The sequence below is a fragment of the Halichoerus grypus genome, chromosome 2 (genome assembly GCF_964656455.1).
Source record: "Halichoerus grypus chromosome 2, mHalGry1.hap1.1, whole genome shotgun sequence".
Taxonomy (NCBI): domain Eukaryota; kingdom Metazoa; phylum Chordata; class Mammalia; order Carnivora; family Phocidae; genus Halichoerus; species Halichoerus grypus.
In genome coordinates this window covers 167129644-167154121 of record NC_135713.1, presented here as the reverse complement: position 1 = coordinate 167154121, position 24478 = coordinate 167129644, and the positions used below count along the sequence as shown (strand labels likewise).

At 48.7% G+C, this 24478-nt stretch overlaps 1 protein-coding gene across 2 annotated transcripts in view; it reads right to left on the bottom strand.

Moving 5' to 3' along the window:
- Positions 1 to 798: 798 nt before the first annotated feature.
- The window catches only part of PHF12 (PHD finger protein 12), a 40726-nt gene continuing 17046 nt past the window's right edge, over positions 799 to 24478 (bottom strand). The window contains exons 3-15 of one of the 2 annotated variants that reach the window (XM_036122113.2): positions 19703 to 19775; positions 16673 to 17066; positions 15018 to 15138; positions 13655 to 13787; positions 11603 to 11767; positions 8412 to 8570; positions 7022 to 7817; positions 5683 to 5808; positions 4906 to 5049; positions 3921 to 4019; positions 3092 to 3174; positions 2374 to 2512; positions 799 to 2065 (exon numbers count right to left, since the gene is read on the bottom strand). In XM_036122113.2, the coding sequence (XP_035978006.2) occupies positions 1731 to 2065; positions 2374 to 2512; positions 3092 to 3174; positions 3921 to 4019; positions 4906 to 5049; positions 5683 to 5808; positions 7022 to 7817; positions 8412 to 8570; positions 11603 to 11767; positions 13655 to 13787; positions 15018 to 15138; positions 16673 to 17066; positions 19703 to 19775 (2767 nt within the window). In that variant the 3' untranslated portion in view covers positions 799 to 1730. Of the gene's footprint in view, positions 2066 to 2373; positions 2566 to 3091; positions 3175 to 3920; positions 4020 to 4905; positions 5050 to 5682; positions 5809 to 7021; positions 7818 to 8411; positions 8571 to 11602; positions 11768 to 13654; positions 13788 to 15017; positions 15139 to 16672; positions 17067 to 19702; positions 19776 to 24478 lie in introns of both variants that reach the window. The other variant, XR_004926502.2, reaches the window with a different exon arrangement.

Below are 24478 nucleotides of genomic sequence, written 5' to 3'. Positions count from 1 at the left end.
GGTGATGCAGTAGATTCCTCTTCTGATGAGGAGCTGCAATTGTAGGGAAGTTAGGATTGCTAGTCACGTAAGTTGTGGCTCCACTGGTCTAGAGATCGGATCTCTCCTTTTTCTTCATGGTGCCTCCCAGAGACGCTTGAAGTGACAGATGGCTCCACATTAGATTCTAAGCTCCGAGAGGCAGGAGTCGTATCTGTCTAGTTGATTGCTCACAGCAAGTTCTGTAGACCAAGCCCAAAGTCCCAGCAAAGGCCATGCACAGAGGAGGAACTCAAGTGATACTTGCAGGAGTTGCTGCCCGCCCCGTTCAGGCTGACAGCGGAAGGACAGAGCCAGGTGTTGACTTCTCCCAGGATTGATGAATCAAATGATAGCAAACAACCGCAACTAAAAGCAGCCCCAACTCCTGAGGTTGAAGTTTCTAGGCCAGAATGCAGAGGTCTCAAAGACAGCTCCTGTTTTATCATCTTGGTTTGGGAGTCAGCAGGGAAGAGTGAGGGCCTGCACACTCTCGGATTCTTGCAGTATGTGGTCATGTCAGATGATTCCCTCAAGTCACCCATAAAGCCAGACAAGAGCCCCACCCACCCCCGGCCCCGCCCCGCCAATGCACCCCTAGCCCTCCACTTTCCCACTACCACCTCGGGCTCACTTTTCTCCCAGACCTCCGCTCTCCTGCCTTCCCTTGGGGACTGAGTGTCTGGGAATGAGACTAGTTCAATGAGACTGCGACCAGGATCTTGGGGAGGGTCCCCTCTAAGGGTGATGACAGGTAGGACAGACAGGCAGAAAACATAATTTGAAGTATTTTTGTTTTTTTATATACAGAATACAGGAAAGTTTCTGTAAAGTCTAAAACATTACAATTACTATGTACATTGGTACTACTTGGGGTGGGGTGGGGGAAGGAGGGAGCCAGGGGTGGGAGGAACAGGAGAGAGTGGCAAGAGAACAAAAAAAGGAGACGAAACAGGTTTACGACAAAAACGTTTTTGCTACAATAGACAATTTGAAGAAAACGCTCTACCACATGTAGTACTGTACAGTTTTTAAAAACATTGAAAAAATGTCATCACTAGATGTATTTACACAAAATCCAAATACACTTTTCCTTATTTGAAATAAAATAGATGGACAGCCAGAAAAAGAATTCATTTCTCATTTGTCCAGAATACACAGTAGCTACCTGTCGTGCAACCGCTGCAGAAAGGGAAAGTAACTTGGAGGGTGGGGACCACGAAGGAGGGTGGGTAGCGATCTTTATATTAAATAAAACAATGATATTGTATAGATTTTGCTGTATGAAAACTGTATTTTTTCTTTTAATATAAAACTATTGTCACTGCCACAAAATAGAACAAGTTTCTGATTATTTTACAACGGCGGGCGAGGGGGAGGGAGCAGGAGGTGGGTGGGGAACGGTCTTGTGTTGGAGGAAGTGTCCAGACCATCGGCCTTCCCCTCCCTGCCCACGCTGTTCCTCAGCTCGGGTCTGCCGCTTTCCCATGAAATGTTGAGTACAAATATATGTGCAAATGCCCCCTAGAACTTGAGAAAAGAAAAAGGATTTTTAAAAAACAGTCAAAAGGTTTTCTTCATTTCATGCAAAGATTGTAGTTGAAGGGTTTCTGGTGGAGTATAGAAAAAACCCGGGCTTGGTTTGTGTACATTTTTGCATTGCAGGAGTCTAGGGTTGGGCGGCCAGGCGGGTGACGGGGCAGCCGCCGGTCCTAGGGAACGGAGTTGGAGCGCAGCACGGGGCCCTGGTGGGGCTTGAGAGACAGCTTCTCGGCCAAGACCCCGTCCTGCAGCAGGCCAGCATCGCCTCGGGGCTGTCTGGTCGCGAACTCGGTGATGCTGAAGACAAACTGCAGGCAGCCCAGCTTGATGTAGCTGCCGTGGTGCAGTAAGGCGGTGCCCTCCCAGCCGGCCCCACTGCCCCCGATCAAGCTCGAGCTGCTGGCTTTGCAGTTGCAGGGTCTCCGCTGTGGGCCCTGGGCCTGGGAGCTCATCATGGCTGCCTCCTCACTTGGCTCTTCACCCTGCTTCCGGTGCCGGCGGCGCCCTGGGAAGAAGGAGCGTGGTCACCGGGAGAGGAACAGTGAAGCGGCCAACCCACCCGGGGCTGTCTGCCATGGCTGCGGGACACCGGGAAAGGACCAGGGGAGCCTGAAGTCCCCAAGCAGGTGAGCGCACGCACAGCACTGGCTTCTCTGTGGCTTTCCCTGGGCCCCCAGGCGAGGAGAGCTTGGCCGATGGGACCGGGAAGGCAAGAGAGCCGGTCATCGGCAGCAAGCCAGAGCCACCCTGACGGCGGTCTTAACACAATGTGTCCAAAAAAGGCCGGCTTTGGGGCCACAGGGTCCGACTTACTGATGACACTCTGCACTTTGGCAACAATACTGCTTGGGGGGGTTGGCGGGGTCTTCTCAGAGAAGTCACAGGAATACAGCACATTGTCCACCGTTGTCCCGTGCTCACTGTAGTTTAACAGCTCATAATGTTTGGTATTCTGAGGAGGAGGAGGGAAGATAAGATGTGTGGTCTGCTGCGTGGGGCCTGGGGCTAAGGGGAGAGAGGACACATGGAGAAGGCCGTGCTGCTCTACCTGGGGAGCTCTCTTTCTTCCCCAGTCAAGCCCCGCTTCCCTGTCTCTTTAGAACAGGGCTCAAGACTCACCTCCTCAGGGAAGCCTTCCTTCCCAGTGCTCCCCACCCCCCACCCTTGCCCTCCCACCGCTCCTTTCCTCTGCCTCCTCGGCACTGGCTCCTGTTGAAATGCTATTCACTGGCACAGAGAGCTTGGCTTCCTTCTATGCTGGTCCCCTGCCCTGCTTTCAGGCGGGCTCCCCCTGCTGAGCCTGTGACCAACCTCAGGAGAAATGGCAGCCCTGCTCCTAGGGAGCGGTAGCCGCGGTAAGACGCCCTTTCACACCGAGACTCTTCTCCTCCAGAAATGACAGAGAGGGAAGAAGAGGAGAAGACCTCCCCGCCCCCCTTCCTCTCACCCAGGACACTGAACAAAAAACCCCAGTGCCTAGGAGAGGCCTCAGGTGGGGAGAGCTCCCTCCCACCCCATCCCCACCCCTCACCTCATCGTAGAATATGCAGGCGTGTTTCCCGGACACGTAGTTACAGTGACCGTAGTTTGTAAGGCACACGTCCATGTCAGCTCCTGTAAGTGGCAGCAGAAGAGGTAAAGGCAGGCAGAGAACAAGACTGTAAGGCGTATGCACAGGGAGGGCGGGGGGCCGGGAGTCAACGGCTGGGCAGGTACTGTAAGGCCTGGGTGGTGGTGGGGGGGCTAGCTTGGGGCCCCGTCCTTGTACTTTTGAATAAAAACGGGTTTCTTTTCCAATCCCCTTCGAAAGAACGGCTGTCCCTGCCAGCTGATCTCGTCTAGAACATGTGGCTATTGCCCAGAAGGGATGAGTGAGCTCCTGAAAAGGGGGGTTATTACCGTGACGGCACGACATGGGGTACAGGGCTCATAAAGCCTGTCATCGCAAAGAAAGGAGATTTCTGGGCCATGGGCTAAGCAGACCGTCCCTCTGTACAAGATACAGGACTAAGTAAAGGTTAGGGGTGTGTGAGGCCCATCACTTTTTCAAAGACCTCCAGGGACAAAGTATGTGCCCTCTGCTTGGTTATTTCCTGCATGCTTAAAATGGCTCACTGGGCAGCAATCAGAGCTGACTCTCCTCTCTCCTGAGGTCATGCTGGGCCCAGAGCAAAAGGGCTCGAGCCAGGGAAGAGAAGCAGCTAATAATCTCCTTTCTTAGTCCCTCCTGCCTGGATAGCTGCTGGGTTAAACCACTCAGCCCTGGAGAGGGTTTTCCCTCACCCCTTTCTGGCCTCTGTGGGTAAGGCTAATAGTATTTAGGGCTGAAGAGATTCGGCGCCTCTCCCAGCTGGGCTCACCTGTCCCGATGTAGAGGGTTCGATAGCACATGTTCACAGCTCCTCCCAACCCTAAGAGAGGGTAGAACACAGCTCGGGCCTGTACCTCCTTTCTTTGCACTACGAGACAAACACAAGGATAGGATCATTCAGAAACTCAGAACCTGAGGCCCCAAACATAAACCCGAAGAACCCGGGCCTTCGGCTCGTGGCCCAGAGAAAATAATCCCACTAGATGAGTCATCTTGCCAAACTCACCTTGGACACTGGGCTGCTTCAGGGTGATGCTCCCCCCCCTCCCACAGCATTTCCAACATGGGGCAAGAGGGACCATCTTTGAAGATGGTCATAGAATTCAAAGATGAAAGTAATTTAAGTTCCTGGGCTGCTGACTGGCTTATAGGGGATAGACCAGATGATACCATAGGGAGGCCATGCAAAACAGAACGCACAGACCAGCGTTTCTCAAACTTCAGTGTGCATATGAATCAACTAGAGATCCTGTTAAAATGTAGATTCTGATGCTGTAGGTCAGCTCTGCGTTTCCCACAATTTCAATCAGTAAGGCTCATTAAGGGTTAATGCTCAAAGGAATAGCCTAAGCAGTTAAACTCTTGGGAAGAACTTCCAGGAGGCTAGCTCAACTGTTACTGTTATTTTGCTTCTCACCTTGAACTTGAAAAATTGCCTTTTGGGAAACTTTCGTAACCCAAATATTTGAAAGCAGTTCAGCGGAAAGCGTACCACATATACCCAAAGGCACTCGTGGCTGCTCTGTGTGTCTCGAAGTGGATGAGCATGAAAGAAAGTCACAGCAGACTTCCCCGAGTCTGACGTGAAAGTTGTGGTTGCCTTTCTGTTCCTGCTTTCTGGGGGAAGAAACCCTGGTGCTTTATTAAGCCCGTTAAAGGCACACACGGAGCACTGAGATACCGAAAACCGAGACCCTCACACACACAGGGGAGAGCGGACGGGGCACCGTCGGGGCAGGTGTCTGCGTGCGCACCTTCTGTGTGCTGCCCTCCAGCAGCCAGCGGATGTGCCCCGACACTGCCCGGTGACGCTTGGACCCGGGAGGGGAAAAGCTGATGTATTCTCTGCAAGGCCAGAAACTTGATCAGCTTCTCGTCCAGCATATTTATCTCGATTTCTATTAACCAAAGAGAAAGATTAAAAAGCAGCTGAGGAGAAAATGGAATGCGGAAGTAGGTGAGGGTCACAGAGCAAATAGTTTAGCATTTCTGAAATCTAGCCAAGTGATTGTTCTCGAACAGCAGAGAGGACCAAGTGGCATAAGGATCCAGAGCTGGGCATCTCCCTAGCCATGTGCAGTGAGAGATGGGCCCCGGTGCCACCCGGGCAGCTGCCTCTTGGAGGTGGGAGGCTTGATTTTAGGTCCGGTGGTCCTGGGGAGGCAGAGCAAGAGAAACCCCCTGCCTGCGTGCGGCGGGGAGGGCTGGCTGGCTGACACCGACGCTTAGATTTTCTACCCACCCTCTCTGCACAGAGGGCAAGCGGTGCCTCCGTTCTCTCCGACTTGGGGAACAAGGCCCTCCTGGTTTTAGTCGGCCTCACACGCTCAGCTGGCTCTGCTCTCCCTTCACCTCTGATTATGAGGTATGGAAGGCAGGGGTAGGAGGGGCTTGCTTTCTTAACCCGCCTCCCCAGCCCTGGGAGCTCAGGCATCCCTTCGGTTCCTTTCTGAACCAACCGGGCTGGAAAGCTGCGCAGGGACGGCACCTTCCCGCAGCAGCTGGTGGAAGGGCACAGCTCACTCACTCACCTCCATGAGCGTCCGTGAGCGCTCGCAGCGAGCTGGTGAGGTCCGCCATGGCAGTAGAGTTGGCTGGGAAAGAGGGTACGGTTAAAGCGCTTCCTATGGGTAGCGTGCCGGGGCTGACCTTGCCATCTGGGGACGGAGCAGGAAGACTGTTACTTACGTCGCCTGAGGGAAACCCACCGGTCCAATCCCCCACTGCCGAGACAGGTCTGGATTTCGGACCCAAGGTGATGTTCCCTTCTTGACTCTCACCCCATAGGCTCTGGAACTCCTAGAGCTAAAAATGTGTGGTGAGGAAGGGCAGATGGAACGACAAGGCACCCGGGCGCGCAGGAGTCTCCAGAGCACCAAGAACTGGTGAAATCTACCGCTCTGGGGAACGCGGTGGGGTGGCTTTGTTCTCTGGGCCGTCACTACCTCCCGGCTGCCTCTGTGCCTGCCCCTGTAACTCCTGCCTCCTGAAGTTCCACTCACAGGGTGCAGCACCTATCCAGGTCCGTATTAAGAGGTAAACAGAGACAGGAAAAGAGCCTGAAGGTAGGGGCCATCCTGGGACCAGGGGCCCCCATGCAGAGAAGTCACAGTCACCTGGTTACCGAGACTCCCAGCTGACTAGGAGGCCAGCTTCAGTTCAGACGGGAGAGACCACAGGGGGTTCCAGCAGCATCTGAAACCTGGTTCAGATGCTGGGGTCAGCAATCTCGAGGTCCGGAGTGCTGACTGGGGACAGCTGAGAGAGCAGGTCCACACTTTCTGCACGTGGCCCAAGGGTGAGCTTTTGGGCCAGGCCAACCTCTGTGGGCATGTCGCTCTGCAGCTATTCTGAAAGGCAGTGTTGCTTTCTATCCCTGCTTTCCCTGACCTGGAAGCTCCTTGACATTGAGTGGGCTCTGCGAATCTAGATTAGGTGTGATCTGGTCTCTGGTGTGGATCCTGAAACACGGAGGCCATCGCCTAGAACCTCAGGCTGGCCACAGCGGCTCCACAGAGCAGGCTGCCTTCCTCTAAGGAGATGGAACATAAACACGCAGAAGACTAGGCCTGAAAGGTGTGGGGAGGGGAGTCGGGAGACCCAGCCGTAGTTCCAATCCTGCCACTGACTCGGTAGGTCACCTAGAGGAAATCACTTACACTTTCAGAGCCTAAGCAATCCCACCAATGAAACGGGGACAAGTTAACGCGTGCCTTCTCTTCTCTCACATACATGTGGTGAGGGCAAATAAGAGAGAGACCGAAGTCCTCTGAAATATTCACAGGAATATAAGTGTTTTTTGAAGTTTAACTGCCAGGAAGAACATGAAAGGACCGGATCCAAATTACCCCGAGGCTGAGCAGCACTCACCTGATGATGGCGCTGGTGAGCAGAATCGTTGGTTGGCTCCTGTGGCCAAGATACCATCTCCTGCTGCTTGGGGGGGAGTGAGCACCCGGGTGGCATTTGGGGGTGAGCCCAGTGGCCTTGACTCTGTCAACGGAGGTCCTATCTGTGATTGGACAGTCTTTCTTTGCAAAGTGCTGGTGTTCTCGATGCTGGCACAAGAGCTGGGAATGGAAGGGGGCAGGCTTGGGACAGGAACCAAACTCCTCTGGGGGCAAGAGCTGGGGCCAGTGGCATTCTCTGTCTTCACAATGATGCCGACGGTGTGGTTCTGAAGCCCCCCAGCCGCTGGTGGCGTGAGGGGCCGGGGCCAGCCTTGCCGGTGGGAGAGGCCTGGTAAGGGGGTGTTGGCGCCTGGAAGTCGCCGGGGGTCCGTGGAATCAGTGGGGCTGCTGTAGAGGTGTGGGCCATTGGCTTTCACCTCTGTGCTCACTGGCCCGTTGGCAGTCCCGCAGGGGGCTTTCTTGGATTTTTCCGCACAAGAACTGCAGCTGATGTCCTCTAGGGCTGGGGGCTGGTGGGGTGGAGAGCAGCTCAGGGAATTCTGGGTGCTAATCCCTGAGGGGCAGGACAAGGGGCAGTGGGAAGGTGTAGGTGCCTTGTCAGCTGTTTGCAGGGAGGTGGTGATTGAGCTGTCAGTCACAATAACAGGCTTAATATCAGCCTTCTCTGTCTGTTCAGAGTCCCAATGCGAAGGCATCTGCTTAGCAGATAAATGTTTCAATATGCTGCACTGGAGCGCAACAACACTACAGAGCCACTGCAACGGAAGGAGAGGAGAGGAGAGGAGGGTGAGAGGCCTGGGAGGCGCTGGTCCTTCCTGCCCCAGTGGCCAGGGCTACAGCATAGCTGATAAGCACTGTTTCCGAGGTCCCATCGCAAACGCCCAGGAAAGGTGTGCTTGACTTCTGCCAGGATTCCACTTCCAGTCCCAAGCGAGACTTGCTGGTACGCTCAGCAGGCGGCACCCTGGTCAGCAGAGCTCGGGGTTCCCGTTCGGGCTCCGCCCCTAAGGCTCACCTTGTGAACCAACATGCAGCAACTGCTGTGTGTTCAGCACTACCGCCTAACCTCTCTACGGGTCTGCTGAGCTCTTTCTACGAGACGGAGGTGCCCGTCTCGCAGCACACTGGGGGGCCAATGGAGAAGCAGACCGGTTGACTCTGTACTTCTTTTACTTGCCTCAGAATATCGGCCAGGAGTTCTCTCTGGAAGAGTCAACTCTTGGGGGATGAGGGTGGGGGTGGGTGGGCTTGCAGAAGATGGGGGTGGGAATGGCACTGAGGCTACCTCCAGTCACTGCTGTGGTGAGATGGAAGACTGGCTCTGGAATCCCGACCCTGCCTTCACTCACCTCTTGCTGCTCTGCCTGGGTGGCTAAGTGCTCAGAGTTCAAAAGGTGCGTCTGTGATTCCTCAGGGATCCCATTGCAGATCAGCTCCCCATCCCGAATGGCCGCGGGTGCAATGAGAGGGGGTGGAAACTGGTACTGAGATTTGATAGCATCAGGAACCTGTTTAGGATAGATAGGAGGAGGAAGGAGAGGGAGATGGTGCTGACATGTCCAGTTGATTTGGCCCCGGCCGCATTTTTCTGCTTGTGGTGCCGATGCCCATGGGACCATCATGCACTCTGGGGTCTACTAGGACAAGGAGGCTCAGTGGGCTGCAACTGCTCAGTGCCTCAGACAGACAGACAGACAGACAGACACACACACAGACACAGACACACACACAGACACAGACACACAGACACAAACACACAGACACACACACGCCTGAGAAGGCAAGAACTGGAAACAGCAGGCATGTGCCCTGCCCACCCCCTCCCTTGGCCTAAGAAGTGTAAGACTGACTCTGGACACAGCTTCACAGCGGTACTCTAGGCTGCTCAGCATCAGGTTTGGGAGGTGAGTGAGCAGTATCTGAGAGGTAAAAAGTTAAAGGAGGTCATATTCACAGTGGAAATGCTCAGCATGAGGCCTGGCCTGTGACAAGCACTCAATCAAGGTCAGTTTTCTTCATCCATTCATTCATGACTAATGAAACAACTGAAGACCTCTTTGTTGTACAAAGACAGAAGACATATTCTGAATCATACCATCTAAGAATGAAAGAGCCACACAAGCAAAGAGTCATTCATACATTCAACTAATACTTATTTTTTTTTTTTAAAGATTTTTATTTATTTATTTGAGAGGGAGAATGAAAGAGAGAGAGCACATGAGAGGGGGGAGGGTCAGAGGGAGAAGCAGACTCCCTGCTGAGCAAGGAGCCCGATGCGGGACTTGATCCTGGGACTCCAGGATCATGACCTGAGCCGAAGGCAGTCACCCAACCAACTGAGACACCCAGGCACCCTCAACTAATATTTATTGAGCACCTCCTGAGTCTAGGTACTGCCCCAAGTCCTAGAGATCCAGAGATGAATAAAACTTAAGCTCTGCCCTCAAGGAGCACACAGTCTAGTTGCAGAGATAAACAGAAACATTACAACCCAGTGTAATGGGTCCTACGATAGAGGCATGGCTCAGGAGCTATAAAAAACACAGAGGAAGAGTGTTCATTTCTGTCTGGGGGTGTGGCAAAGGAATTTGGGATTAGGGAAGATTTTATAGGAAAGCAGTATTAGAGCTGAGCCTTAGAAGTTGAGAACTTCCAGGCAGACGAAGAGGGTAGGGGAGCAGCATATAAGGCACAGAGGTGTGGAAGCACTTGGTGGATTTGGAAAACATTTGGAGGACAGATTTGGTGACCAAGTCCTTACGGAGGATAAGGGAAGAAGAGCTGAAAATGCTTTCCAGAATTTTGGTTTGAGGGGCTGGGTGGAGATTGTGGTAATTTACTGAAACAGGAAATACAAGAGGAAGAGCAGATTTGGAGGCAGAAGACTTTTGATCTTGGGCAAGTTGAGACTGGAGTGTCTGTGGGATGGGCAGGCAGATATGAATCTGGACAGGAGGAGAAAGGCAAGGCAGGTGGAATCGAGAGTCAGCACCATTAACAGTGATGGCCGGTGCCTTGGGCTTGTCCGAGGTCACCCAGGAACGGGAGGGGGAGGAATGGAATGGTAGGCAAATCCCTGGCGAAGAGTGAAGGAGTAGCAGGAAGAGGAATCCCCAACAAAAACACAAAGTTCTTAAGCTGATTTTGCTGCACTGCGCTCCATCAGTGATAAACATGTTCCAGGAGAGAGCTGAGCAGGTCTCCGCCACTGTCCTCAATTCACTCTCAAATTGTCTAAGTACAAAATGCTTTTCAGGCAATTCATGCCCTTGGATTTTTCTCAAGAACAGGGAAACCTTTACAAAAGGGGGGAGCTGGGTGGGTCAGTTGGTTAAGTGTCTGATTCTTGATTTCAGCTCAGGTCATGATCTCAGGGTGGTGAGATCGAGCCCCGTGTTGGGCTCTGTGCTGGGCATAGAGATTCTCTCCCTTTCTCTGCCCCCCCGCTCTTCTAAGAAAGAAAAAAAGAAAGAGGGAGGCGGCATTGTAAAATGACAGGACTTCATCAAGGCCTCTTGGCCTGTTCATTTCAGCCACCAGGCTCTCTTCCAAATCTACAGTTTACTTTTAAATCTGTTTCTCTAAGGTATGAGACATGCCACGTCTATAATACCCCCAACTGAAAACACCTTGATTTAATTTTGGAAACTGATGTTTGCACTGAAGTATAAATATTTACACAGTTAAGAGATTGTTATACAATTTCCAATAGTTAGCATCTTGCTGGTGCTGACATCCACTGGAAGGGACGGGAGTGGTGTGAGTGAGTTAAAGTGAGACTGCCGCCAAGTGGCCACACTTGAGAATTGCTGGTCCCCACTGGCACAGAGCACTGTGGGATTTCTCTGAAGAGAAAGATCAAGCATATGTGTGGGTGTAGAGTGTTGGGCTCTCCAGGTTAAATGAATGAGGGAACTGACTGGTCTATGAAAACAGCCTCAACACCCCCAAATGCTTTTCAACAAAGGGATTTTTTCTGTCGATCTCTGCGGACACACTTCAGCAAACTGTCAAGTGGATACAAACGTTAGGTATTATTACCGCCAAGGCCACAACTTGGAGTATTCATGATGTATTACCAGCGGCCTGGAACAACAGATTTAACTCTCATTTAGTCATTCTCCTCTTAAGTTCCTCAGCTGGGATAGCTCCTCACTTTCCATATGGTCCTCTGCTTCATCCCCCTCACCTTCAGCCCACCAGGCAGCTCTGGGAAAGGGGCCGTCTCCCAGGAACAGAGAGCACGAGTGCCCGCCGAGGGGTTAGCAACAGCAGAGCACCTCTGTTTGGCGGAAGGGGCTAAAGAGCACCCATCCTCAGGAGAACTGGAAACTCGGGAGAGTTTGGAGCTTGGCCTTCATAATCCTGACCTCTATCCTCAAGTATGAGAACATACGGTCACGTTCACCACTTGTTGAGACACCAGAGACAAACGTCAGGGCTTCAGCCTCCCTGTCTATCAATTCGGGCCCAGGATCCTGTCTATCCCCTGGAAACAATCAAAGCCCACCACCCTGCCCACACCAGGCTGGGGACTCACCTTCAAGCTCCTTCTTCTGACTGACTGGAGCAGACGGCGGTTAGGAGGGTGCTTCTTATGGATTCGGTTCAGGAAGTCCACTTTGACCACATGCTGTGAAATGGTGTCCTGGAAACGGTCAAACACCTGGCACCGATTGCTCAGCGTCATATTCTTCTGGTTCAGCTAGGGACAAAGCAGACACACTCTTGCAACGAACCTCAAAAGGCATCCCCTTCCCAACGACCTCTATTCTCTAGGTTCGAAAAATAGAAGCCCTTGGCCAAATAGGTTCCTTCTGTCAGGAGCTGGTATGTCAACACTCCTGTCAGGGGGCCAAGGAACACGGATAAAACGTTCTCCCTCAGCTCTGCCTGGTCTAGCACGGGAAAACTGGTATGTTCTCTTCCCTAGAGAGCCTTGAGGGGGACAGGAAATAGAAAATTAGCCAAGAAATGCCCTTCAAATTCAGCCTCTGACAGCTCGCATCACCTTTTGCTAGTGTACCCTAACAGAGCACAGGTTTCAACGGAGATGTAGGCCTTGGCCCTCGAGACCCAGACTCCCTTTCTAGAAGGCACTCTCTCCCACAGGAAGCAGGACAGTTTCCTATATAGGAGCTTGGCTGACAGGAGGGATCAGCACCAGAATCCCGTGTGCCCTGCCCTATTCCTCTTCCAACATACCAGGGAATGTTAGCGAGTCCACCTGGATCTCACAGTCCTGCTCTAGAGAAGGTGGAAAACCTGGCCTGCTCCAAGAGGCCGAAGGGCGGGAAGAACGGACTGGACGCAGCGGCATATACAGAAGGCACGTAAACCCTGCGCCGCTTTTCCGCTTCTGCATCTGGTCCAGCACACTTTAATTCAAAAGAAAAGATCTGTGCTGAAGCTGCCTAATTAGTCAAGTAGGAAAAACCCCTAAGTGGCTAATAAAAAAATTACCTAATTAATTTTTCATCTGTTGGAAAGCTGCTCTTTAGGATTCATATTTGGGCATACTGCTCATGGTTGTTTTTTTCTGGTTCAGCAGGAGGCAAAACGAAACACTCATAACTGCGCCTCAGAGAGAAGCTTCCTCCTAGCTAAGCCCTTCTGAGCAGTGTTAGCCAAATGAAGAGGCCAAAGGCAACCTTTTTGCCCATGTGTGCAAGTCTATAACTGTGGTCCCTCAGTGCAACGTGAGAAGCACACTGTCAAGCTGAGGGTCAAAAGATATTACCATCTGATAGACAATGTCTTAAGCTATAATCTTTTTGTTAATCTGGAAGGGCTGCTCTTCTGAAGCCCTCACCCATTCAACCTTGTAAATGACTGTTCTTAGGGCCTAACAGGAAAGGGACTAAGCTTAAGCCTCTTTTGGAGATAGCAAAGGACAGTTCCATTTGAGCCCCAGGAAGCATCTGGAAAATGCACCCAAGACTCCCGGGAGAGAAGATAAAAGGACCCTCACACCATTCATTCATTCAATGACTTACTTACTGAATACCTATTATGTACCATGACAAGGTGGGTGTTAAAAACTAGAGAGACAGGAAAGAGCCTCATGTGGTGCCTAGGACACATCGGTGTTCAATAAATGGCTGACTGGAACACTGTTATCCACGCCAATTCTTCAACTCTCCCGAGTTACTGGGAGTTGACTGCCTGTGATAATTCCTGAGATAGGAGAATAAACGTTTTAGAGTTTCTTAGTTTGTCTCCTCTAAAAATAAGAGGCAGGAAAATACGGAAGCAACTACCATGAGAGCATTTATTCCCAAAAGTTGGATCTAACATACTCCCCTTTTAGAACTGTAGCATCAGCTGCTTAATTCACTGTGGAAGAAATTATGCATCAACAACCAAGTCTGCCTGTACAGCTAAAACAAGGCATTGTGGGAAAAGGCGAAATGCACAGCTGAGGCATGTCAAAATAATCAGAACTGAGTAGGACGGTCTGCAGAATCTAGTATCTGAGAGATTATAGTGAACTCTGGTACAAAGCTGACCCTACCCTGCTTTCTACCGAATCAGTCCATGCCCCAGCTGTGCCCAGGGAGAAGTGAAGGGGCGACGCTGATGCTGCGCTTACCACCACATGTTCGATGTGATTCGGACACATCCATCTGCCCAGGGGCATGGCAGTGAGCGGTGGCTCGAGGCAGTCCATGTGGAATAGGAGGGGGCAATAGTCACACTGGATGAGAGGGGCCACGCGGCAGCTCCTGCAAAAGAGAGTTGTAGGCCATTTCTGCGGCAAGATGGGAAAATTGAAACCAACTCTGCATTGTGAACAGCCTCTCCTCCTTAATCCTCACCACGTTCTCCCAGAGCCTCCTCCCCCAGTGATCAGTTACACTCACCATTAGGAAGATGGATGAAGTTGGGGGCTACCACCAGGCTCTCCATTATTCTCTCTTCTAAGAGGAATGTGTCTTGTGGGGAAGTGAATGTTTATTTGGAGTACAGCTAAAGTGGCTGTCAGAGCAGGAATGATCAATGCTCAGTACCCACAAGGGGAAGATAGCCAACTCTGCTCTGATCTTTCTACTCCTTAAAAGAAAGTAACTACCTCATTAAAAAAAAAAAAGAAAATCTCTAGCCATGTTTCTAGAGTCTTACACTACAGCAAGAAAAGACGTCTCTTCCGCATGCAGCACTCAGCAAAAATGACACACGCAGAGAGAGTTGTGCTGGGAAAGGATTCTGTAATGTATCCGTGTATGCATAGTTCAAGGGAAGGGCTTCAGCAAACACCAATTTTGACTTGTAACCACGGATACTCCTTGGGTGTCTGAGATGCACCGGAGCCTCAGTCTGGGCCTGGCTCAGAGTTCTGCTGCTCTGCTATCTAGTTCCCTACAGCTTTTGTTATGGAACATTTCTTTTTTTTCTTTGGCATGTTTCTTTTTGGTAGCTATTTTCTCCTGCTATCCTGCCCTTCTAAGACAGCAGGCCACTAAGTCCAGCTTCAGTAATTGAAGCAGCTGGTTCCTGTCACTGAGGAGCTCCTATCTGAAGGAAACCAGTGTCTTAGGGAAGCTACAACTGGGGCAGCCTAGAGGCATTTGGAAGTCATCCAGTCTGATGCATATTAGCTACCATGGATACTTGTATTACTTTTAAACTCATCTTTAAAAACTATTTGCCTTTTCCAGGGACCTGTGTCTCTGCTGGCCAGAGCTCCTCCTCCTAGCTAGTCAAATTATCTCTTGCTTCTGTTTAAGTCCAACTCTTCTCATCCGAGCCTTTATAAACACAGTTCTCAGGTACTTCAGGGAATTTGTTAAGATAGTCAAGGCTCTGGTCAATTGGTCACGCAGTCTCTGTACTCATACCATCCGAATGTGGGTTGTCCACATTTAACACAGAGGGTTTGGAAGAGGTGACGGGAGAGAGAAAAAGTATCATTTGCTGACTATGGGAGAAGAGCCCTCAGGATGGAAGAAAAATACCTGTTGCATGTGAAGCAGACTTTGACTGGTAGGGGAACAAGACCATTGTGATCTAACTCGTGCTGTGTCTTTTTAACGTTTTTCCCTGTGGTTTCCTCCTTTCTTCTCCTCTTGCTAGAACCTAGAAGAGAAATTGATGGTGCTGAGCTTTCTTGGATGTAGAGTTCCTAGTCTGGGATATGGAAACAATAGTAAGTGAAAGAAGAGATCTCAGGAAAAGTACGTGCCATGGCCTAGACATGGGTCTCTCTCTGAGACCCCCTGGGCTGGCTTCAAATGAGAAAAAGAATAGGAAGGCAGGAAAAGGAACACAGAAATCAGAACTATGGTCAGAAGTCACTCGTTCTGAGGCAGAAACACAGCTCTGTGTTTTGCAAACATGAAGCGGTCAGAAGCTTAGGTTGTTAGAAACTGGCAACCTAAGGAATATAAGGACCCGAGTCAAATAGTCAACGAAGACTGTTCTGTGGAGCTGGCTGAGGAAAAGACTATAATTTTACTGCATTTGTACAGAAATCAGAAAACCTTGGATTCCATATGCATCCTGCTGGCTGACCAGGATTCTTAAGATTGCCAATTTCACTTTCTCTGGGAAAAAGAAAAGAACATCTAGAAGCTTTGTGGTATCAAGTAGAAGACGACTTGATTAAAAAAAAAAAAAAAGGTATGAAGGGCAATTTGGCAACATCTTATCAAACTATAAATGCATATGGGGCGCCTGGGCGGCTCAGTCCTTAAGCATCTGCCTTCGGCTCAGGTCATGATCCCAGGTCCTGGGATCGAGCCCCACATCGGGCTCCCTGCTCGGCGGGAAGCCCGCTTCTCCCTCTCCCACTCCCCCTGCTTGTGTTCCCTCTCTCGCTGTATCTCTCTCTGCCAAATAAATAAATAAAATCTTTAAAAACAAAAACAAACAAACAAAAAACCCTATAAATGCATAGTTATAACCCAGCAATTCTAACATTAAGAATTTACCCTCCACATACACTCACATGTACACAATGATATATTTATAAAATTATTTGTTGAAGCACCATCTATAGTAACAAAAGATTAGGAACAACCTGAATGTCCATTAATAGGAAATCAGCTGAATAAGTTATGGCATATCTATATAATAGACTATTATGTAACTGTTAAGAAAAACTGAGGAATGCCTACATTAATATGGAAAGATCTCTAGAGCATATTGTGAAGTGAAAAAAGCAAGGTGTAGAGTAGCATACCAAGTAAGCTAGTTAGAGGGAAAATACTGAGCATATTATCTATAATTGCTTATATATACACAAAGAAATTCTAGGAGGAAATACACAAGGACCAAGCAGTGGTTATCTGTGAGGGGTAGGAAGTAGAAAGGAGGCAAATGACAGACAGGGGTGGAAAGGAAATTTTTCATTTTAAGCCTTTGCATATTTTTTGGCTTTCGAACCATGAGAATATATTACCTATATTTTTAAAAAGGTGATATGTTGAAGGGCAGAAAACAGAAAACCGAATAAGCACAGTAAAAGCTAAAACCTTCAAAGATGTTCAGGAAGAACAAAGAACAGGACCTCTAGAGTGGCGCCGCGTACGGTGACCCCAGAGGCAGCACTGCTCTCTGGCAGGACAGGAGCCCTCTGGGGACGCGGGGGGCGCATGAGAGTTTGGCTAACCTGGGAGCGCGGTGGTACAAGTCAGTTCATTGGGCAACTGAAACTGGGTGGGGTTCCGCTCCATGGCGGCAGCGATCAGCAGCTCGAAGGGCCGCCGCAGCTGGGGCTGCACACAGTCCGGCTCCGCTGCCACGGGCTCCTCGTCCACGTCAATGATGTCCTCGTCGACGTCATTCTGCTCAGAGGGGGGGGTCTCTGTGCTGGCGTTGGATGTGGGCGTGCCAGGCCGGCTGGCTCTCCTCTCCAGGATCCGGGCGTGGGCAATGGCCTTGAGTTCAGTTTTGCTGGCTGATCTGTCCAACAAGTCAGTATCACTGCTGGGGGATGTAGTCCGTTTGCCGGATTTGTCCACCAGTCCATTGACGTGGCCCAGCTCCTTTTTTTGCTCTCGTTTCTGTGCAAATGAACAGGTAGGCCCATCACATAAAGTACCACAAAACAGAAAGAGATGGATACCACAAAGTCCTTGCTAGACCACTGGCCAAAATTATGAAATTTTCTAACCTGTCACAGACTCATCCACCTGGAGACTTGGAACACTGACTGGTCTGTTCAAGCTGACAAAACTACAGCTGAACTAAACTAAAGCTGGCAAACTGCGTACAGCAGTGGGGAAAGTGAGAAACAATTATACACACTTCCCATAGATCCTTTACTCTAAGTCATCATATGGATACACACTATCTCTATACAAAGTACACAGGCAAAGGGATAAAAAGTTACCACAGTGAGAATAAACTGAGTGAGGTTAAGTGAGAACACTGAGGAAAACATAAGGGGACTCAACATCACTGTAGTTTGCCTTGGAGCATCCTGACCTCCCGAATGGTTTTAAGAATTTTGCTCCAAATAAAGTCTACAAATGCAAAGGTAAAAGGTAAAACAGGCAAGCAGAGCTCCCTGTCCAGGGAGGCTGGGTGCTGACACGGGAAGTAACTACACTACGAGGTGGATGGCTGGTGTGTGGAAGGTAGCTACCCAGTGATCACAGTGTCCGAGACTGGTGGCTTTCAATGTTTCAAGTTTAACTAGAACTCCAAAAGTGACACTTCTTCAAATGGGAAGGTGGGGAAATGGAAAAAGACTATGTTTACTCAGTAGGACTGGATGGCTGGTATTACATTTTCCTCTAGGACTCCAAAGAGTGGTCAAATGAAGGTTTAACACTGGTCTCCACTCAGGAGACCTGGGATCTGTCCCAGTTCTGCCTATGATTCCTTATGACCCTGGATGATGCAGGTTGGTGTGCAGGAATTTGTCTGTCTGTAAAGTAAGACTAGTAAAACCTTTCTTCTCCTCTCAGAGATATGGTGGAGACAGAGGGTCACATATATGAAAGGGATGAAGGCTCTGAGTGAGGGGAAGATTCAGCCTCCACTAGGAATAGGACCTGAACATCAGAGGTTGCTGAGGCCAAAGAATGTATCATTTCAGTCTACTTCAACATAACTACAGGAGGCCAAAGGGGGATCGAGGTAGTGGTGCTGGAAAAGGCAGACATGGCAATGGTAGGCAAAGAGGGCCACCTGAGAGCATGTCAGAGTGGCACTTCAGGGAGAGCACACTGTGTTAGAAAAAGGCTACTATAATCCCTACCAAGCAGCTCTGCTTCTAGAAAACTGATGAAGAGGTAACAGAGCTTTGGAGTGAGGCAATTTGGCTCAAATCTTGGCTCTGTTAATTCTTTTGAGTCCTTGAGAAAGTTATTCTACATGTGTGATGAGCCTCAGTTCCTTCCTTCCTGAAACGGAGACACCACGCTCAGCACCCACAGACAGCTGTATGGATTCAATGAGACAACACGTGTGAACTACCCGGCACGTGACGGGCACCAAAGTAACGTTAATTCCTCTTCTCCACCCTCTTTTCCTGACTTCACTTCTCCCTCAGCTGTTCCCGACCCTATCACATCCAGCTTCCTCAGTGGCGCGTTTCTGAAAGGCCTCCTGGCTGGCAGATGCTACTAACGGGCCCTGCTCTAACCTAACTGGGGATGCACAGGAAGAGATCTTGAGAGGTGGACAGGCTGGAGGACAGCCTGGTTTGTGGACTTAGGAGATATCAAACTACAGCTGGGGCTAAGTGGTTGACTTGGTCTTGCCTTGCCTTTTAGTAAGAACCCTTGTGCACATGTTGAAAAATAAAAGTCTGCCTATTTACCTTCTTAAAGGCTGAAGACTGTTACACACATAAACCACAATCTCTGAATCATCTCATCCTGTTTCTGCAACCAAGGAAATCATCATTCATTGTGACATCATGTTCAGGGTCCAGGACAACTGAGGTGATGTCACAACGAAGGCAAGTTGCTTGCTGTGTAATTAGTGTAGGGGGAGGGAAGGAGATGGTTTACAATCCATAGACAGATTCTAATCCACAGTCTATAATTTGAGGACTGGGTCTCTCATAATCTGGATGGAAACACACCTACTTCCTTTTTTGATAAAGAGGAATTTAGCTTTTGCACCCCATAAAAGGTCTCAAAATAGAAAATCATGTTCTCAAAGCCAGTACTGAATTATCAAAGCCAAGGGAGGGGGAGCTAAAGAGGGATTAGGCAACCTTATATATGCACAAAGAAATTCTAGGGGTACAAACGGGTTCAAAGTCTTCTGTCCCTCATACACCCAGTCAAGCCTCTGGACACCAGCGACTTATTTGCCTTGGGGCGAGGGAAATCCTTTTTCCACCAAGCTGGAGAAACAGCTTTGTTTTTCTTCAGCCACTTTCAGTCATGGATATAGCTGCCACATTCAGGCCACTTAAATCAGCCTACTCCTGTCACTAGTGAATGAACATGGCTCAGTAAATTAACACACCTCTTCTGCTCATTTCAGCAGCTCATGTTTGGATTTTAGGCCCTACTGGATTCCAAACAGTCACCATGGGGAGAGTGAGGGTGATTCCAGGGCTGGAAAAGACAAGAAGAAGGGACGAAAATGCCTTCAGGGCCAGGCCGTCTTAGCTCTCGAATATCAGTGCTCTAGATCTGGCATTCTGAGCAAAGCCTTCAGAAAGCAGCATCATTACCTTTCGGCGAACAGTGCACCGGTGACACATCCACTCCCCAGGAGGCAGCATCTCTTCACTCAGTGGAGGATTACTGTGGGGAAAAAGACAAGGGCGAGACTAAGTACTAACCTTTGATGCAGCAGGAAAAAGCCTAGCTAGGTCTGGCACAAAGCCGCATGTCCCTCGACTCCTAGTTTGGCCAGTCCTACAAGTACCGCTAGGGTTCTCCCGCTCTTCCTTCAAGATGGCTGCCTGGCATAGTTTATAACAACCTGAAGAGTGAGGACCCCCTCTCACATCTTAGAAAGAGAAGCCAAATCCATAGCCATTAACACTGGGCTTACAGGCAAAGACTGAAAGAACTAGTTTGGAGCCTTAAGAATCATTCTCAAACTGTATCACGCTAATAAAATCATTGATAGGTCCTCCACACTCCTCAAAGTTTGTTAGTGTAAGGCTAAGGTCTTCCATCTGCTGTTCAGAGCCCCATGTAGCACAGACCCATTCCCTCCCTTTCCAGGACCCTTTCCCCTAGTCAAATTGAAGACTTGCGATTTCTTTCTCTACATCACTTTTTCCCCTAGAAAGCTCTGCCTGTTAAAACCCTATTAATCCTGTAAAACTTGCCTCAATCAGGCAGCTCAATTTTAATATGACAGCTGCAGATTAAAGATGGCAGATTAAAGATGGCTGCAAATTCTTCACTACTTCTACCGTCCAGAGGTAGGCCATTTCCTTCCTCTTGAATAAGGCTTGCCTTGTGACTTGTTTTGACGAATAGAATGCAGCAGAGGTAACCATGTTGTAACTTCCGAGGCTGGGTGTTAGGAGACCTGCAGATTCCATTTTTACATGTTTGGAATGTTCTAGCTCAGAGCCCTGCTGTCATGCTGAGAGGCCACCCAGTGGAGACTTAAGGCACTCCAATTAACAGCTTCCTCTGGACTCCAAGCCAAAAGCCAACATGAACTACTGCTATGCGACTGAGTCCTCTTGGACCATGTCAGCTCAGTCCAGCCTCTAAAGGACTGTGGTCCCAGACAACACCACACTGAACAGAAAAACCACCCAGCTGAGCTCAGTCAACCTGCGGACTTATGAGAGATAATAACCAGTGTCTGAGTTTTGGATAGTTTGTTACACAGCAACAGATGACTGAGTACAGCTCCTCCATATGCTCCTCCTGCATTACTCAGACATCAAGACCTCTGGGCTACATGGTTTAGTTCTCTTTTTGTACTTCTCATGTTTTTCCTTGTGTGACAGGTTTTTTTCTTTTCTTTTTAAGTTTTATTTATTTTTCAATAATCTCTACACCCAACGTGGGGCTCGAACTCATGACTCCAAGATCAAGAGTTGTATGCTCTTCTGACTGAGCCAACCAGGCACCCTAGTTCTCTTATTTCTTTTTTATTTATTACTTATTGTAAGCTCTATGCCCAATGTGGGGCCTGAATTCTCATTCACTCATTCATTCACTCATTCATTGTAAGCTCTCCACCCAATGTGGGGCTTGAAGTCACAACCCCGAGATCAAGAACTCTTGACCTACCAACTGAGCCAGCCAGATGCCCCTCTTATTTCTTTCATTAGAGGGCCCGAGACAAAGATTGGATCTCTTTGCTCTTCATAGGTTTATAACACAGAGGTTGTGCACATAGTAGTCACTCAATAAGTCAATACTGAGTCACAATTAGAGCTGTGTAGGGCAGGCCTTACTGATCCTCCATTGATTTCCATTAAGGTTATACGAAGAACCATATGAGACTTTATTAAATCCTTGGGAGGGTCACATTTCTAATGTCTATACAGTAGTGGTTCTCAAGTGTGGTACCCAGATCAGATGCAAACATCAGTATCATCTAAGGGACGCCTGGGTAGCTCAGTCGGTTGGGCATCTGCCTTCAGCTCAGGTCATGATCCCAGGGTCCTGGGATCGAGTCCCACATCAGGCTCCTTGCTCGGTGGGGAGCCTGCCCTTCCCCCTGCTTGTGCTCTGTCTCTCTCTGACAAATAAATAAATAAATAAATAAATAAATAAATAAATAAATAAATAAATAAAATCTTGGGGGGGTAAAAAAAAAGAAATGCAAAAGAAATTCCTATATTTGGTTCCTCAGAGTCACCTATTTGGAATGGGAAGGAGGAGTTTTTTCATCAAAAAAAGATGAGAAAGGGGCACCTGGGTGGCTCAGTCGGTTACATGTCTGCCTTCGGCTCAGGTCATAATCCTGGGGCCCAAGTCAGGCTCCGCCTTGAGCAGGAAGTCGGCTTGAGATTCTCTCTCTTTCCCTCTGCCCCTGCCTGTGTTCTCGCTCTCTAATAAATAAATAAAATCTTAAAAAAAAAAAAAAAGATGAGAAATACTAAAAAAATAATTGAGGGCTGAATAACATAAGGACTCTTCCTGAAGTCCCAGGGCTTAATATTACATTGGTCTACTGTTTCTATCTAAAAGAGCACTTGGCTTGGCAAATTATCCTAGCTCCTGCTTTGCCATGCTTTCTTGGAGCCCTGATTATACATGTTGGGATGTCCACTAAGCCCTTACAGGTCCTTGCTTCCTTTCCTCCCTGTTTCCTTGGTGGAATCTCAGGAGATCCTTACTAGGAAGCAGAAAACTGGAGCACACTGGCCGGTTGTGACAGGTCTTCAAACCCTAGAGGACCACAGATGAATGTCACCTGTCAAGTCTTCCCCACTTCTCTCCAATGGATTTTTGCATAGGCCACATCCAAACTAATGAAATGCATGCATGTAATCTGCAAAGGCCTACAGACTCTGCTAGCTTCAGCAGCTGTCATATTAAAATTAACCCTGAAAAGGCTGTCACTTCTGATTCTGTTTTTCATCATTTCTTTTCATCTGCCCACTTGACTTTGTACCAAGATACTCTCCACCAAACATGTAAAGCAGAGAAGGGCAAGGCAAGGTGGTTTGAGCTTGGATCTTTTACCAAGATGTAAATGGCCTCCTGGCCATCCTTCACGCTTCCCTCTATCTAGCTCCAACCCCTGCTGGCAGAATGAGTTATTTAAGACACAATTCTGACCATATCACCCTCCTAATTAAAAAGCTCTTCAGTATCACCCCTACCCTATCCTTTATTACAGGATAAAGTTTAAGCTCCTCAGTATTGTAAGTTAAGACCCCTGTGGCCAGAATCCTACATCTTTTTCCAGCTTCATTATCCTGATGGCTCCCCACATAGTCCATACCCTTCCTCCACTGTTCATTCTGGAGCTGCCACCTACAACAGCAAATGCTGGTCCTTCCCTCATTCCTTCACCTGGTGGACTCTTTATGTTTTGGGGCTCAAGCCAGGTATTGCCTCCAGGAAGCCTTCTCTGGCAGCCCCTGATTCCCTATAGCACTTCTGTGCCACACTGTACTCTGATTATTATGTACCCGAAGCCCCTTCTCTATGCCTTATCTTTGTACCTCCACGTCCTGCAAGATGCTTGGCACATACTAGGTACTCAATAAAGCTTTAAAGAACTGAGGGACACCTTTTAAATGGGCTTCTAGGAAGTGAATGTACCCCTCCAAAGACATGAGGCAAAGCAATGCAGTTGGGCAGGCACTTGTTTTGGTGGTTAAATCATATATGAAATAATTTGTTTTCTAAGTCACAAAACAATAAGACATCAGAGTCAAAGCCCACACTTGCAAACTTGAACTTCACATTGAACCACCCCACCTGACTCATTTAAATCTTCTTTAAACAATTTGATTTCTCATTTCTTTTTCTGAACACATGGGTCAAATGCTTAAAATTTTTATTAAGAGGTTCTTAAAAGTAGCTCTTGGTTGGTTTCTAAAGGGTCACTTTTAGGAATACCAAGTTTAAGAACACTCATTTCTCATAATTCTAGATTACGGCCACAGGCTCTTGTTTGCCCTAAAGTGTGTGATGAGGGCTATGAGTTTAGGGAATAGCACAGGAAAGTCAGAGTATTGTCTCCAGGATGAGCACAGAACATTTAAAAGAGTGAGGCCTTGCTGAAATTTTGCTGCTTTCTCAGAGACAGAATGTGCTTTTTTTTTTTTTTTTTTAAGATTTTATTTATTTATTTGACAGAGAGAGACACAGCAAGAGCAGGAACACAAGCAGGGGGAGCGGGAGAGGGAGAAGCAGGCTTCCTGCCGAGCAGGGAGCCCGATGTGGGGCTCGATCCCAGGACTCTGGGACCATGACCTGAGCCGAAGGCAGACGCTTAACGACTGAGCCACCCAGGCGCCCCAGAGTGTGCATCTTGAAATAAACTTGAAAATGTGGTATTTTGAGAAGGCAGTAATATATAAGATAGGATGGACAGGGAAGGAAAGTCTATGATTCTAGAAAATGATCAGCACAGGTACAGCAGGAATACAGGAACTGTCCATCATAAAGCTTTCTCGATGTTTCCTCTTTGCCCATAGCAATTCCTTTCAAGATATTTAGAAGGCAGTTTCTTTCAACTCAAATATCTAGAGCAAAAGGATTCATGAAATGGATCCAAGAAAGATAGACTGTCGTTGGAGAAATAGGCTCAGGAATGAATTCGGAAAGAGGCTGTTTTACAAACAGACTAGTTTTGTTCTATATCAGAAATATTGCTAATAGGGGAAGGATTCCAGGGAGAAAGGAGATTCTGCAGCTTCAGGACACTCATACACATCCTGAAGACTTTCCCATCTCAAAGCTCTTTCTCCCATAAGAATGGTGTTCCCTTAAGTTTAGTGTGCAACTTTGAAACAATTATATGCATGCCAGAGTCTTTAAATCATGCTATGTCTGTCAAGAAAAACAAG